The following is an 18,635-nucleotide window of genomic DNA, read 5'->3' as shown; positions in this document are numbered from 1 at the left end:
TTAAAATATTCTTTATGTGTTAATGTGTATTATTTGTGTATTAAAAAATAATAAAATAAAATAAGAATTAAAATTGATATAAAAATATACATAATATTATGAAATATATTACAAAAGCTGTGTATGTGAGTAATTTATTAGTTAGCCTAGAGATATATGGAGCAGATTAGTATAGTTATTTTTATTTATAGTTGTTAGTAAGGTTTGTAGCGAGCTTTGTAATTTTTTAATAAGAATTTATTTTTGTGGCGGCACTTTGATATAATTTCGGTTCTCTTATTTAATAGTTCTTCAGGTTTTGGATATGATATAATAGTAAATTTCTCATACAGACATAGTGGGCATCTTTTGGAAATATTTGAGTAGGGGGGTACTGATTTGAGAATAGACCATGTTAGCATAGGGGTTTCATTCAAATTGTTTTTTAAATCCCAGACATAGTTTGATAGAATTTTTGTATTTAGAATAGTATTTAGAATAGCGGTAGAATTTTTGTATTTATTTATATTTTTGTATATGTGTATATATATATATATATATATATATATATATATATATATATATATATATATATATATATATATATATATATATATATATATATATATATATGTATATATATATATATATATATATATATATATATATATATATATATATATATATATATATATATATATATATATATATGTAACCAATTTTATGCACGCAAGTCATTTTTCAACTTTTAAATTATTCTATAAGGGGTAAGATAAAAGTAATTAATTAAAAAAAAAATTACATTAACTTTTGAATAGAGTTTATGTGAAAACATTTGTTACAAAAGTTTGAATGACTATTATGTTAGATATAAGCATTATTTACTATTTAAAAAACTCAAATAAAACTAAAAAAAATTTTAATTTTATTTTTATTTTATTGTAATGATTGATTTTTTCACTTGAAAAACACTAATACTTTAAGCTTGAATCAAAGATCATAATAATATAATTTATTTCTGATAAAAAATATATGATTTAATTTAAAACTAATTTAGTAAAAATACATAATTTTATTCTGATAAAAAAATATATAATCTAATTTATATTTAAAAAATATATTTAGGGTTATTAAAATAAATGCTCGGGTTTAACTTAACAGTCAAATTTATTTAAAAATATTACTAAATATTGCTCATTATTTAAACTTTTTTTTTGTTTTTTAAAAAAAATTAGTTCATTTTTATTGCAATTGTTTTTTTGGTTTTCCTTCCGAAACATTTTTTTTTTGTACTCAAAATTAAATTTTAAATAAACAGCTGCATCAAAAATTTGCACAAAACGTAAGTTAAACTTTTTTTTTATAACGCAAGTTAAGTTTATTATTTTTTAATAAACGATATATGCAGCAATATAATTTTAATAAATGATGTTTGGAAAAATAATCTTTGCTCTCTCAACAAAATCGCTAATAAAATAATAAACTTTAAATAAATAAAGTAAATAAATTAACCTAACTTTTTTATTTATTAATCTGTAATTTTTTTAAAATAAAAAATCATTTGTAGTTGCAAAGCCGCAATTAAAAATTTAAGAAATAATCATTTAAAAATTTGAAAATTTAACATATTTGAATTCATTTATGCAAATGTCGAGAAAAGAAATTTGTTAATATCAAACATTTTGTTAAATGTAATATTAGTTATTTAATATTAACAAAAAATAAATAAAAAATAAACATTCCCTTATAGTAATAATAAAAAAGAAGTTAAATAATATTTAACTCATTTTGTCGTAATTAATATTATTGCAGTGACTTAAAAATGTCTTTAAAAAATAAAATAATAAAAAGAACTTTATGATGTCAAATTCACATTTGCGTTAAGCAATTGGCAAATTTTAAGGCAATTGCGTTAAGCATTTTCTATTTAAAACAAGGCCTAATATATATTTAACTCTATACAACTATAACAACAACTAAAACCTTTTCATCATATGGTCAAAAACTTCTCCCATATATTCACCACCAAAACATTGATTTTTAAGCTCCTAGATAATAGATAAATATTTCTAATAATATAAAAAAATGTTGTTTAAATACTTCAATTTATAAAATGATAATGTACCTCTTCATCATCCATGTTACAATCACTAACATCACCATCATCAAATTTATACCAGCTTTGTTTTCCACTTGATTTTGATCTGATTAAAAAAACAATAAAATTAAAAAACCAAATTAAAAAATCCTTTAAAAGCTTACCATTAAAACTTTAAAAATGACATGAAAATAACTGTATTACCTGTTGGTTATATATGAGTAATAATGGCCTCCACTAGCCTGGCCACTGTGAACGGTAACCCCAACAAGTTTATATATAGTACTTTTTTCTTTTTCATCATCCGCAATAAATGGAGTCTTATTTGTTTGATCTATAATATCTTCTTCAATTATTTCACCTTCTAATTTAGCTAGTCCTTCTACAGTAAATGGCTCCAAATCAAACTCTCTTGGAAACTCAAAATAATCATTAAACTTCACAGCACAGTCTCTGATAGAAAAATAAAATAACAAAACAATATAACTTTTTTTTTTTAAATTAAATAACTCTTTTTTCTCAACAAAAAAAAAAGTTATAAAACATCAAAAGCAGCATCATACTAACTAATTTTTCTTTTATGTGATATATCATTTGAGCTAATATAATTAATAACTAAATAATTAAGTATAATTAATTAATATAATTAATAACTAAATAATTAAGTATAATTAATTAATATAATATAATTAATTAAACAATTAATCATATAATAGTATTATTAAAACTTGGCAATATAATCATTATAAAAAAGTTTTACGTGTAACTTTTATGCATGTTATCATCACATTATAGACATAAATATTGTCACAAACACATTTTAAATATTGACTGCTTTAAATTTAACTAAAAACATTTAAATAGCTAAAAAATATACCTTTCCCAGTCATAGTCAAATCGCTTAAGCTGTATTGCTAATACTTTTGGTAGTTTTCGTATACACAATCGTTTAACTGTATCAACTTTTTTATCACAACGTTCACAATAGTAAGCATTTGCACCCTCAAGTAAATCTCCTTTTACATATTGTTCTAAACTGTCAATTAAATTATGATGGTTTCGAACATCCACATTAATAGCAGTAAATGGGGTTTCACGAGAGTACCTTTTTTCAAAAAAGATAAAAAAAAAACATAAACAAATTGTTAAAAGGAAAACTTTAAACAATTGATTATTTATAATTTCTATATAAATTTTTTTTATATATATATGGTTGTCCGAAAATTGTCTTTTTGGTTTCTTGTAACAGATGTTTTTATGTTTTCAACATGTTTGGGTTCTCCAAATATCAAACTTATTTTATCATTTAATAGTATAGACTAATATTTTATTTTATTGAGAAAATTCTGCAAAAATTATTGCAACTTTGTTGATATTCATATATAGATGAATGGCAGCACATATACTGAGTTGTCTACTTTATGTAAAAATATTGTCCATGTAAAAATATATTTGAATTTATTTTGAAAAATTTGTAGTACTTATTTTACCTAGTTAAAGTTTTCAAAGTAACAAAATAAAAACAGTAACAAAGATGCAGAAGTACACCATAAAATATGTGCTTTGTATGGTTGTGATACATTAGCAGAACGCATTTCTCAAAATTGGTTTGCAAAGTTTTGTTTTAAAAACTTTTTAGTTCAAGATACATTGCATAGTAGTAGACCAACTGATATTGATGAAGATTAAGTAAAAGCTTTGATTGATGCTGATCAACACATAACAGTTCCTGAAACTGCTGTAAAAATAAAAAGATCCAAACCTGGTGAGCAATCTCAATCAACATCAAAAGCTGACATTCATAAAAAAAAAGGCTATGTTGTTGGTATGGTGAGGTTATAAAGGAGTTGTCTATTTTGAGGTTCTGCCATCTAACAAAACGATCAAATATACTGTATACTGTGTACAACTAACAAAATCAAATGAATCCTTATAACAACAAAAAATCAAGAAGTAAATCTTAAGATTAATGATAATACAGAACCACATAGATTAATTTTGCCAAAAATTATTGGAAATTGGGTGGAACAAAGTACCTCGCCCACATTACAGCCCTGATTGTGGACTATCAGACTACCATCTGTTTTGTTCATTACAAAATTCTTTAGCTGGAAAAACATTTACATTAGATGAGTAAATTAAATACCTCGAAGCATTATTTGCTTCAAGACATACCTCGAAGCATTATTTGCTTCAAAAAATCAGAACTTTTATGAATCATGAAATTACCGGAAAGATGGAAACTCAAAATAGAACAAAACAGTCAATATATTAGAGATTAAAGTTGATTTTGGTGAAAGAAATTACTTTCAATTTAATAGTTAAAAACCAAAAGGAATTATAATATATATATATATATATATATATATATATATATATATATATATATATATATATATATATATATATATGCATATATATATATATATGCATATATATATATATATATATATATATATATATATATATATATATATATATATATATATATATATATATATATATATATATAAATACACACACACATACATAAATTAGTATAAAATCGCTTATCAAACTTTTTTCATTTTACATTATGTTTCATCATTTTCACTGTAATAAAGGTTTAAAAAATGTAATAAGTTTGATAAACAATTTTTATTATTGCTCTTTTCTTTTAAGAATTATAAGAATATAATATTAAGAATATTGAGCACTATATTCTATTTTGTAGAATACATTTAAAACTATTTGTTTACTTAAGATCACAGATATTTTTAAAAGGTATATTGAAACAGTTAGGTGGAGGTGATGGTTTCTTATGTTTAATATTTTCAGTCATCTTGGTCATGGTTTAAGTTAATGAGAACTTGACTGATTCATAGATAGAGCATGGCATCCCAGGCATTGAGCTGTACAGTTGTCTCAGTCCTGCTAAATAACCCAAAGTTGTAACATAAGGCTTCTTATGTGGCAAAAGAACTAACAAAGACACCATCGGTAAAAGATTACTGCATCTGTCCAACAACATCTGTGGAGTAGTCCAAGATCATCTGTACTTTTGTTCTAATAACACCTGTCCATTATCTGAAAATTCAACAACCCCTAACAACATCTTTAGAAAGATGTAACTACATCTGGTAATTTTTCTCCGAGTCCAATAATATCTGGAAGAATTTTCTCCAGATATTATTACACTTGAAAAAATTTCTATGTAACTACATCTGTTTAATATAATGCATTATTAGTTAATTCATCTGGTTAAAATAATGAATTTTTAGTTAGATTTTTTTCCATATGAAGTTACATCTGAAAAAATTTCTATTTGTAACTACATCTGGTTAAAATAATGCATTATTAGTTAATTCATCTTAAAAATAACTTCATCATAAAATCTACAAATGTAGTTGCACAGATGTTATTAGACTTTGATAATTTAAAAGATGTAACAACATCTGTAGAATCCACAGATGTAGTTACGCAGATGTTATTACACTTTGATAATTTAAAAGACTACATCTGTAATACTCATTTAATTTTAGCAAAGATGTTATTAGACATCAATGAAATTTCAGATGTTGTTTGAAAGATGTTATTATACCTCATTATACTTACAGATGTTGTTGGACAGATGTTATTAGACATGGCAAAAACTGATATTGTTATCCTGACCCACACCATCCATGCGCAACATGACACTGTTAATATTCTGATATTTTACAGTTGTTGATGGAATCAGCCTCTCTAAGAGCTACCAAAGAGGTTAGGAAACCTAACCACCAGCCAATCTTAGAACCATTAAATTTAGTATTAGAGCTATATCTTTATTAAGAGATAACAGGAAGAGTTGTTTAGGCACTATCAAGGATGTGCCTAAACAACTCAGAAGCTCAAGTTTTGCAGTTAAAGCAGATCCAACTACATCTAAAATATGTTTTTGGACCTTGTCTAGAAAATAACTGGCATTGTAAGAAGAACTAGCTCAAATATGTTAATACAACACAAGAAGTTTATGTGCTACATCAGTAATATATAAAAATCAGTAAGTAGGTTTTTTGTTAGATCTTTTCTATATTTTCAAGGGCATATTGATATATATATATATATATATATATATATATATATATATATATATATATATATATATATATATATCTATATATATATATATATATCTATATATATATATGATTTTATTTTAGATGTGATTTTACAGGGGAGCATTTTGAAAGTAACAATTTATTAGACTCGTAACATTTTAAACGATTAGTAGACTTGCAACAAACTTGACTCAGTTTATCGTACACTTACCATATTCAGGCACAATAATGTTTGAAAAAATAAGACAATTTTTGTGTACTTAGCTCAATTTGATCAAATGTTGTACTTAACACTTCTGTGCATAATGCCATCGAAAAAAAAATATGTTAGTTTTTGGATTTAACTTGAAATTAGTTTTAAAAATGACAAAAGAAGAAGACTAAAGAGAAAAATTATGCACAAATATTTACAAAATCCTAAAAGTAGCTACAATTCGATAGCAAAATCGTTGCAAATACATCCAACGTTTTTCTCAAACAAAATTGATCAAATGCTAATCTGGTGGTAGAAGAAAGGAAGGTTTTAAAGATATATAATTAGTTAGAAAACTGGTTAACAGTTTTAAGAATAACCCAAACCTTTTACTAAGGAAACGCGCAAAAATATATGGATTTTCTCATAGTTTTGTTGCAAAAGTTAGAAACAAACATGATTTTCATTCTTTCAAAGCACAAAAAGTGTCCAAACATTCTGAAACTCAACAAAAATGTGCAAGAACCCGCGACAGAAAGTTGTATGACAATTTTATTTCTAAAAATTTCTGTATTATTGAAGACGATGAAATTTATACCAAGTACGATCATCAACAAATTCCTGGTGCTGTTTATTATATTGCCAAATATAGAGGAAAAGCAGATAAGAAATTTAAATACACAAAACATGACAAGTTCGCTAAAAAAGCTTTGATTTGGCAAGCTATTTGCAGTTGTGGCAAAAAATCAGCATTTTACATATCCACACTTTCTGGTCAAATATATGTTAAAGAATGTTTACAAAATATTCCTTTTACCTCTCATTAAATCACACAATAACAGACCTGTGTTCCAGCCTGATTTAGCTTCAATTCATTATTGTAAACTAGCTATGGAATAGTATAGAAAGAATAATGTCAAATTTGTGCCTAAAACAGAAAATCCTCTAAGCTGCCCAGAATTGAGAGTTATTGAAAAGTACTGGGCTATTATCAAAAGAAAAATGAAAAAAAACAAAAAAGCTTTGCAGAAACAGTAAAGATATTAAAATATCATTTAAAAAAGCATCAAATAGTTTTGATTCTTATTCTGTGCGCAAGCTTATGGGTACCACTAAAACAAAAGCTCAAAATTTTATTAGATTCCCACAGGAAGAATTAATTTTTTTTTAATGTTTGATCTTCTTATATTATTGTATTAAAATTATTACTTGGTTCGAAATAAAAATTGAGGAGTAAATTTTTTTAATTGTTTTTCTACTTTCACATTTATTTCGTGTACATGCTTTATAATAAAAACTTATACACTAATATTTTGTGTGTGCTGTTATGACTTTCTGCACACAATTTGGCATAGAATCTACCAAATTTTTTCAAATATTTTGGATTTCTGGGTCTTCAAACCAAATCTCAATTGGATTGAGATCAAGGGAGTTGCCAGGCCATTTTGGGAGTTGCCAGGCCATTTGCCGGGTTTAATATTGTTTTCTACCATGAATTTCTTGACCTTTTTGGATGTATGGCATGAGGTTAAATCCTGCTGCAATATTCTGTTTTCATTTGGAAACACTTATAACATCTCTGGAATTAAATTTATTTGCAGAACCTCAATGTAAGTATCAGAGTTCATCATGCCAGTAACTGGGTAGAGTGCTCCTGGTCCAACACCAGAGAAACAACCCCAAAACATATTCTTTTCTGGATACTTGGCATATTGTTCAATGTGTCCAGGTCTTATAGGCTCACCATTTATCTGCAAATAAAACCTGCAATCAATAAATAAACAAGTTAACAATTATCAAGTCTGTTACTAAAGAAAATAAACTAACAATTATCAAGTCTCTTCCATTTAATATCTACAGTTTTTAAAAATAGTATGATTATATAAACATAATAAATAAAAAAACTGTAAATTTAACAACTACATTTTGTAATACCCTTCTCCACTTTTCTTTAGTATCATTTTTGTATTCCTTTGTCCACAAAAGACACTTCTTCATGGCATCTATAAGTAATGGTTTTTTTAGAAGAATTTCTGGCAAACCTTTTAACAGCTATCAACATCCTCCACATAGTACTTGAGCAGACATGAATGTCATGCGTAGCTAAATCATTCATTAGTTGGTCACTTGTCTTCTTTGGATTTTTGATACTCTCCATCAGATATCGGTCATCTCTCACTGAGGTCTTTCATTTTCGAACATATGTTCTTTGTCTTAATGGTGATGAAGAAAAAGCAAGCAAAGATTTATGTTCCCTAATTCCAATTTTGAACTCATATCTGACCTAACTTCAAATGTTGACTGGATACAATGCTTCAGTAATAAAAACATACAAGAAATGTTTGATGAACTGATTTTTTATACTGAAGTGTAATCATTTCACTCCAACCAAAAAGACATTAAACTCTTTAAAAATCAGACCAAAAAAAAAGTTAAAGGTTAAAGTTTCTCCTTAAAAGCCAACAAAATTTAAAATATAAAAACTGCTTGTGTAATGTAAAGACCCAGTGTTGAAACCTAAAATAAACATGTAGCAAATATGTAGCAGACAAGATTAAAAAACTGCAACAAAACTTTGAGTTTATTCTGGTAAAAAGAGCCAAAAAGAGTCCAAATCTCTCAGCATGATGACCAGCAAACTGCCAGTGCAATTTAGATCAGATAATATTACTCCTCTGTACGAAAAAGGCAAAAAAAACTAAAATTTGCCTAAAACTCTAAAAAACGTAACCAAGCTGTATGCAGATGACACTAAAATTTTGGATGAAATGCTTTCCTGTGCATCAACTCTTTCTTTGCAATCAGATCTCGATTTAGCTTTTAGGTGGACTCAAGACTGGCTTGTGAAATTTAATTTTTCGAAATGTATGGTCATGCACTTTGATGGAATAACAAAAAATCACCCCAATATATCAATGACAAAAAAGTTAAACATAACAGAATCTACAGTGGTCTTTGAGTAATCTTCTCAAACCACCTGAAATGGAAAAATCATGTAATAAAATACATAGGCAAAGCCAACCGAAAATTGGGTCAAATTAGAAAATGTTTTGTTCATTTAGATATTAGACTCCTGAGAATACTTTATGTTTCTTTTGTGAGACCACTGTTAGAGTTTGCAATGCCAGTTTGGTCACCTTTTCAAAAGGGTGAAGTTGATTTATTAGAATGAGTCCAACATTGTGCATTTCAATTAATACCATCACTCAAGAAAATTAATTATGAGAATTGCCCAAAAGCTCTCTCGACTTGACTAGCTTGACAAAAAAGAGACAAAGGGGAGACGTGATTCACTTTTTAAATGCTTTAAACAGTTTCAACAATTTGGAAACAATCAAAAAAATTAGTTTTCAACAAACTCAAACGAAGGGTCACCATTTTCTAAACAATTCACTAAACAAGCTAGTTGTTAAATTCATTCTATTCACTAAACAAGCTCATTCAAACCATTCACTAAACAAGCTAGTTGTGAAAACTTTTTATTTAGTAGATCAGCTAATGGAACAGCTTGCTAAGAGAGTTAGTTTACACACAAACAGTTTACAGTTTTAAAGCAGGTCCTGATAGCTGGATGAGCAGCAATCAAGCAAATCAGCTGTCATAGTGTGTTAATACTACACTCATTAGCTCACACCAGTTATAGCAATTACTAATACAAATAAATTAATTTATATATTGCATATTTATATTAATTTTTTTGACAGGTCAGCTTCAGCTATGAAAGCTCATTTGAAATTTTGAAGAACAAAGCTCTGGTGTCATGGAGAAAAATTTTAATCCTGACTGCATTATCCAGACTATTAGGCACCCTACAAAAATGATGATCTGATCATTCATCAACCACAAACATATGTGGTAAAAGATACGTCAGACAAGATCAATACAAAAAAGTCCTAGAAAATCAATTTATTCTACAGCTCAGAAAATGATTTCAAAATGGGGAATTATTTATTTTTATGCAAGATGGAGCTCTCGGCCACATATCACACTCTGTTAAAGCTTTTTTGGAAAATTTTCCTGTTTGATTAAGTCAGATATGAATCCCTATTGAAAACATGTGGGAGCTGATGAAAAAAGAAAGTGGTTAAAGATCAAATGAAAAACTGAACACAATTCTTAGAAAAGATCATTCATGTGTGAAATCACATTGAATAAGGAAGACAATACACTTATTTATTGAGAGCCACACACAATTGATAGCATGCAACACAAAATTAAAGCTGTAATTGTGGCTAAAGGTGGCTCAACAAAATATTGACATTTGATTGCATTAACTCTAATCTTTTTTAAGAGTTAATAAATACATATTTTTTATAACTAAGTTTTATTTGTATTAAAACACAGGTAATAATGCGGATAAAAAAATTAAAGAGATTTTTAGGATATTTAAAAAAAATACCTATGAGGACATTGTTTACAAATTTTTTGATCTGCAAATGATCCTCCCAAAACGTTCGAACAAACTGAATTATGACCAAGAGCTTTTAATGCTTCATCAATATTATCAACAAGTGTATTGAAGAACTCATAAGCATCGTGCTGTTCCCGTAAATTAACAGGTTCTCCCCAAAGACGAAAAACTTGCCAAAAACCATGAGGAATGTAATATTGCAGCTTACTACCATACAAATGACCAAAAATAGCTTGCACTTGGCATAAAACCTTTTTATTATATTGCTGACGTTCTTTCTGCTTATTCTTTTCAACAAGTTCTTTATTTTCACTACTTGATGATGTAACATCATTGTCAATGTTCAAAACCTAAGAAAGAAATTTAAGTAAATAGTTTTAGTGCAGATTTATGGAGAACTTTTAAAGTTTAGGATCTCATATTAAAGGACTGCATAAATGAGTCAAAAAAATTTTTAAAACAAAATATTTTCCAAAAAATTTTAAAAGCAAAAAAATAAAATTGTTTGTATTTTACTAAAAGATAGTACAAACTGTTACTGTTTTTTCGTGTTGGTTTTCGTCATCTTCATTATGTCCAACATCGACACTAAGTACTCCACTAGCAATCTCTGGTATCATGCAAAGCTTATTGAAATTAAAAAAAAAAAATTAATTACACAACTTAAACTTTACATTTAAGTGCTCAAAATAACTGGTGTTGAACCACCATTAATCAGCTATTATATATGTGTGTGCGTGTGTCTATATATATATATATATATATATATATATATATATATATATATATATATATATATATATATATATATATATATATATTTATATATTTATATATATATTTATATATATATATATATATATATATATATATATATATATATATATATATATATATATATATATATTAGGGTAGGTCGAATTTAATTCCGCATATTGCGTATTATTGCAGTAGTTGGAGACAGTTAAAATATGATTACTCTAAAAATTTGAGAGATTTTGGATGAAGAATCGCTTGCAGATATAAATTCTAAGATTAGTATGATTATGCGAAAAAACACCTTAAAAGGCGTTATATACAAAAATTGACGTTTTAAATATGTTCATATTTAATTGCTTTTTAAAATTAACTGCATTTCTGAATGATTTAAGTTTATAATAATTTATAACAATTAAGCTAATTTTATAACAACTTGTTAATTTGAAGATTTAAATAGTGAAACTTTTATTCTTATATTTACATAGGAATTCAAAATAAACATTATTTTTACAATTTAAAACATTTTGAACATGCTTATATACATTTTCAATTAAAAAATATCATCATAAGAATGGGAATAATGCCCTTTTGAAATATATGGTTGACGCATCTTCCTGCTAAGTAGTTTAGTTAATATGTAGCTGTGTCGATTCTCGAATCCATAGACATATTGGGATGCTTCCAACACAAGTTTTACCGCTCGCTCAACACTCTGGGAGTGAGATGGAAAGTCGGGGATTTTAGGTTCAACATTATTGTCAATCATATATTGGATTTGCTCAATTGAAAAATGTTGTGTTGTTGGGGGCTCTGTAAATTTAGTATTGATGATGTCAACCAACTCATAACAATGATTAGCATTAAAATTAATTTCCGGAATTTTCTTCAAATTTACTTCCAAACTTTTGTTGTTTACTCTATAAATATAAATCAAAGGCAATTACCACATTTTATCTGGCTTTTTTTTAAACTTATTTTAGTTAATTATGAATAAATACCTTTGCCTTAGAGCCAGTGAGATTTGAAAACCAAAGTTTCGTATATTGCTGTCATTATCTTTTAGCATGGCATAAAGAATATTTTTTTAGGTTTTAGACACAATGCGTTGTTTTTAATGTTTTTTTTAACAATATGTTTAACATCATCAAAGGGGAGATTATTTATTCTAGTAATAGTAGAAAAAATAAGGCGTGGGGATTCGTGAAATTTTGAAGAATTTTTATTTCGAACTACGCTGGAGTGTAAACCTGAACAATAAAATATACAAGTTTTTTAAAAGAAACGGTTGGTTGATTGTCTCTAGTATACAAACAAAGAAGGCGAATACCTAGTGTTAACCACCTTGCATGGTTAAGCGGTCCAATTTTATAGGCAGACCATTTATCAGAAACTTTACCATTACCTATTCCTTTGCAATATTCAAATAAAAGCCTTCAATCACAACTAAGGTCTGTTAGTATTTCTTCCGAAATATATTTATCTACAATTGGGTTTTCAATACATTCAAACAAAACTTGATTTCTATCCTGAATATTTTCAGCACGTCTTTTGGTTTCCATTCACCTTCATCCTAAAAAAAGTTAATAAAATAAAATACTTTTTGTTTCATCTACTACAAATTTTTCATGTGTTTATAAAATATTTACCTCCGTAATGATTAAACCACTTGTTTCTTCAATTAAGTTTACGTGTGGTATGAGGGATTCATCTTCATCAACTAGCTTATGAGATATTTTTTTTGTCCTTTATTAAGTCTTTGAATCCTTTTGACAGAAAATCTATCAACGGAAGAAAGTTAATATGCACCTTTTGGACGAATTTTTTTCCTCTGATCACGAAGATAAGCTCTGTCTTCAAGAGGTACTTCATTACTTTGAGAGCAAAGGCATACAATATGTTCTTCTATGCAATTTTCTTTATTACATGAAACTTTTCTGTCACTACAGGATAACACATCTAATGAACAGGAACATGCAGAAATATCAAAAAGTTTGTCCAAGTTTGCATCAAGATTTCTTTTAGCGCTTGCTTTTCCGTGCTTGCGATTAATATCCTTAACAAGTACGAAAAGATCTTTAACTTTCCTATTGTTAGATTTGTCTGTTATAAGAGGTAAACTTAGGTTTACTGTAGCCCAAATTGATTTTATATTATTGTTTATTTGCTGAGTCACTAATACGATATCTGCATTTGGATTTATATGAACAAAGTAGTAATAGTACTGAATAACCTGTCTAAAGTGCTTGGATCTGTTAATGATAATTCACACGGGCCACCACAATACTTTTTTTCAATTTTTATCTGTGTAATTGTAGCCTTTACTTATGGCATTTCTCGTGGACTAATTATATATGTAGACTAATGTGGACTAATTATATATATATATATGTAAATTGTATTCAGGAATTGAGTAAAACCATTAGTTCCTCCAACTAAATTAAGTAAATCCATTAGTTCCTTCGAAAAGTTGCAAAACAAAAATTATTTAATATAAACAGGTAAAAACATTTCTCTAAATATAATAATCATAAGTATTTACCTTTGATATTAAAAGATTTCTTTAATTTGCGATTTTTTTTTTTGAACCTACTTTTAAATACTTTATATTTAATTTTAAAACCAACTTTTAAATACAATCAAGATACAATACTTTTAAATACAAAAACTGTTAAATACAAAAAAGATTAGCAAAATTTAAATTTAAATTTTGCAAATCTTTTTTGTAAATCTTTTCTTAAAAAGCGCAATTGTTTTAAGAAGCCAAAAAAAAAAATTTTTTTGGCTTCTTAAAACAATTGCGCTTTTTAAGAAATCGTTTATTGGTTACTTTATAAATTCGAAACGAGATATTTTAAAACGAGATTATTAGACTTAAAATAAAATATTTCAACATTTGAAATTAATAATTTAACAAATCAACTCAAAATTAAGACTTGAAATGTAAAGCCGCAAGCCATTTTTAAACCAGGATAGTTAAGATTTGGCAAAACCTCATTCCTAACCTAGACACATTAACTGCAACATTACGCAACTTAAAATTCAAAAAAAAAGCTAAAATTGACCTACCCTAATATATATATATATATATATATATATATATATATATATATATATATATATATATATATATATATATATATATATATATATAATATATATATAAAATATATAATATATATATAAAATATATATATAATATATATATAATATATATATATAATATATATATAAAATTTTCAAATACATATATATATATATATATATATATATATATATATATATATATATATATATATATGTATTTGAAAATTTTTTGAAAGAAAACAAAACAGAAAAGAAAAATTTAAGAAGAAAAAGCACGAAGGAACAATTTACAGGATGCAACTCAGCTGAATGATAAGCCATACAAGTTTGAAGATTGGTTAATTAATCGACAATAGCTCAATTAGCAACAATCATTGGATTATTTGAAAAAAAAAAAAAAATAGAGAGAGAGATGGGACAAAGGCCAGAACTTAGCAGCTAAAGCAGGTCCAACAACATTTGCAATGTTTTATTAGACCTTGTCTAAAAGAGAGTGGGTCTCATTAGAAGTGCCAAATTTGGCAACAGTATTCCATAGAAGAACAAATAAAAGATATATAGAGAGGTAGAGAATTGAGTATCATCAGTATGGTATTAAAATAGAGTATAATCAGGAGCAAGAAACACGCAAGCAAAAAAAGAGAAGCAACCTTAGTTAATATTGTAATGGGTTGTATAAATGAGAGATCAGCAGTAGACATGAAGTAGAGGATTCAGTAAGAGTGTTGCTTTTCATTAATTTAGAAATATCAATAATATTGCGATCAAATTATTTAAGCGATATTAGCAGTAAAAAAGTTTTGTTTAGGTTAAAGTTCACCAGCCACTGCAAACCCCAAGCTTTCCCAAAAGAGAGACCAGATTCATAATCGGCTGTCTATTTTGTAATTTTAGATTATTAGAATTATCATTAACATTGATGAGGAGCAACACATGACCAAGAACAAAACCTTATAGTAACCTAAAAGTTACTATTGATAAAGGAGTGTCCCCATCAAGGATAACTTTATTAATGAGTTTTGAAAAAAACAATTTAAAAATTTAAAAATTTTTTCAAGGTAAACCATATGAACTGAGTTTATGGGGAAGACCAGTTTTACTGATTTTATCAAAAAGTTTTTTCATAAAAAAGGCTGTAGTAAGACTGCAACAGTCTAGATCACAAGTTTTAAAAAGGTTTAAATTGGAAATAACTTAAACAACAAAAAAGAGTGACTTAAATGCTTAATAGAAAATTAAGCTGTTTTTTTGGGATGATAGGAAGAATGTGGTCATTAGATTAAGAATAAATTAGAGGAAAAGTTGTTAACAAATGATTCTGTCTTATCCATGGGAGAAATAATAAGATCAGATAAGATTATTAGAAATGGAATGTTAGACTTACCTTTGTTAATGGCATTGTTTAAGATTTTCTGAAAGTCTCTAAAGTCTAACTTCTGAAATAAAATATGAAATTTAGTAATTTCAGAAACAAAGTATAAAGTTAATAAAAAAATCTTAGAATAACGAACGTTAGCATCAAACAACATCTTTGTTTCCTTGAGAAAGTGAAGACATTTTTATAATCTCTTGGATTCAGACAACTTCCATGCCTGCCTGAATTCAATAGATTATAAAGAAGAATCAAACGATAATGGCCATTAACACTATTAATTAAGATTAACAACTACAAAAATGAAACAGCCAAATTTAAATTGAGATCAAAAAGAGCAAGTCTGGTGAATAACTTCAAAAATAACAAATATTTGTTTTAATAATTAGAAAGACTCAAATGAACACCATAATCATCATTGAACTTAATAGAAAAATAAAATTTTTAAATTATTCTAACATTTTGTTAAAAATTTCATATTGATGCGTGTCTTATCTTTTGGAAAAAGATTAACACACATCATTATGCAATTAATAAAACCTAAAACATTATCTGGCAGGTTATTCAGGAAATTGATTTGATTTACTGGTGCAACATAAACATATCGATAATAAAACTCACACAAAAACACAAACCATCATTTATTATAAAAACCATAACATAATATACAGTATTACCTGTTGCAAAACAGAATTCATGTAGCATGTAGCACCAGCATTTTTTAATCCAACAAAACCATTATCAGGACGAGGACCTATTGGAGGTTGATACTCCCACTCAGTAATAGGGCTATCATACCCAGAGTAATAAATTTGAGTTAAATATTCAGCAATAAGACGAAGGTTAGGAACACAATTAGAAGCAAGAGAAATTAAAAGTTCGAGGGCAGCAACAATTGTTTGTTGTGTCTTACACATCGGGTGAACTTGATCCAGATAAACTAAATGTAAACAGACTTGAATGCATTTTCAAATTTAATTTATTGTATAATATACTCTTTATATGTTATATATTACAATAGTAAAAGTAAAAAACTCTGTTAAAGTCTTATACTATCTTATATATATCTTATACAATCTTATATGGCTATTTGTAGTGAATCCTTTTTTACTGCAGTATGGAATAGGCGTAAGTCGCAGAGTAAAGCATAAGTGGCGATGACATTTGTCTGACGGGATAAACTAGTTATAAGTGCTGATCCTCATCGAAACGCCAGTAATAATTGACGCGACTCTGAGGAGATGTTTATTACTTAATCACTACACAAATTATGTTTACACATTGGCATTAATGTTTTTTTTCCATTCTGAGGCCTTTCATTGTTGTATGCATACTTTTTATTTTTTAATGTATTTTTTGTTTTATTTATTTTATGTTTGGTGATATATTTTTTGTTTTATCTTAGTTCATATTAGTATTTATATAACAATTTATTTTTTATTATTATTGTTAGTACTGTTTAGGTGCATTGTCTGTCTTATTTTAAATATTCCTCTATTAATCTTTATTTTTGTCTTGACAACTGTCAAAATATGCTTTGTTTGAAAAATAATTCTCCTTTATTCTAATGTATTTCATTTCTTCCCTCAGGCGTTCACTGCTCGTGTGTGACCATTCGGCAAATTTTATATATGTCAGAATTATATATATGCCAAAGTTTATAAATAAATTATACTATCTTATATATAATTATTCAAGTCACTGATTCCCTGATTCTGTAGCGTTGTAAAGATGGCACAAATTTTATAAAGAAATTCTGTAATAAAATTTTGTAATGCTGTAAAAATACTGTTATTGTTGCAATATAGTTTATAAAGAAATTATTTAATAAAATTTTTTAACTTATAACTTTTAAATTAAAACAAAATTTTTATAGGCATTTAAATTGTTACTCTACATTATTTGTCACTTAATATAAACACTCATTAACACACATGTAAACACTACTTAATATAATATTATACTTAATATAAACACTCATAATATATATGCTTCTTTGGCTTCCCTTTACTTCTCAAAATATATAAAATTTACATTTGCAAATGGTTGCTGAATTAAATATTTATTAAGAATGTGTAATATATATATTTCTTTGTCTTTCCCTGCTTCACATCATTTCTCAAAGTAAATAAAATTTATATATGTAAGTGTTTGTGAAAAACGGGCACTATGGACTATCACTATAGGTGCCTCTAAATTTACTAGTCTTACCAAGTGATTTACTAGAAATTTACTAGTCTAACCTTAGTGATTACCAAATATAACTTGACTAAAAAATAAAACATTGTTTTAAAAATGTCTTTACGTTGTTTTATAGAACTCATTATTAAATGCAGATATTGAGCTGATGCACTGTGTAAGTCAAATATTACATTCGGCTATTTGTGAGGCATAAAAACGAAAAATGGATCGACTAATTTAAGGACTGAAATATTAGGAATGAAAAGACTTCACATAACATTCAAGAAGTAATAGTAATAAAAGGTTTTTATATATATATAATTTAAAAATTTAAAAAACAAAAGATTTTTTTTTTGGTTTAGCTGATTGATTGCTTATAGTTTAACAGTTGTTACTTTTAAGTCCGCCATGTAAACAATTTGTTCCAACTAATTAATTATATTTCCTGCACCATAAAATATACTGTATTTTATGGTGCA

The 18,635-nt window shown here is 26.6% G+C and overlaps 1 protein-coding gene across 4 annotated transcripts in view; it reads right to left on the bottom strand.

Annotated features, from left to right (window-relative positions):
* LOC100206699 (ubiquitin carboxyl-terminal hydrolase 9X) overlaps nucleotides 1-18,635 on the bottom strand; it is a 111,152-nt gene that overhangs the window by 24,109 nt on the left and 68,408 nt on the right. For 2 of the 4 annotated variants that reach the window (XM_065788244.1, XM_065788246.1), the window contains 7 exons: nucleotides 16,653-16,915; nucleotides 11,294-11,386; nucleotides 10,749-11,110; nucleotides 2,955-3,182; nucleotides 2,282-2,530; nucleotides 2,105-2,183; nucleotides 1,963-2,027 (listed from right to left, as the gene is read on the bottom strand). In XM_065788244.1, coding sequence (XP_065644316.1) covers nucleotides 1,963-2,027; nucleotides 2,105-2,183; nucleotides 2,282-2,530; nucleotides 2,955-3,182; nucleotides 10,749-11,110; nucleotides 11,294-11,386; nucleotides 16,653-16,915 — 1,339 coding nt within the window. The remainder of the gene's footprint in view (nucleotides 1-1,962; nucleotides 2,028-2,104; nucleotides 2,184-2,281; nucleotides 2,531-2,954; nucleotides 3,183-10,748; nucleotides 11,111-11,293; nucleotides 11,387-16,652; nucleotides 16,916-18,635) is intronic. The other 2 variants (XM_065788245.1, XM_065788247.1) reach the window with 1 other exon arrangement.

This window comes from Hydra vulgaris, chromosome 01 (assembly GCF_038396675.1).
Source record: "Hydra vulgaris chromosome 01, alternate assembly HydraT2T_AEP".
NCBI classification, from domain to species: domain Eukaryota; kingdom Metazoa; phylum Cnidaria; class Hydrozoa; order Anthoathecata; family Hydridae; genus Hydra; species Hydra vulgaris.
Note: the sequence above shows the minus strand (reverse complement) of the source record. Positions and strands in the feature narration are given on the sequence as shown.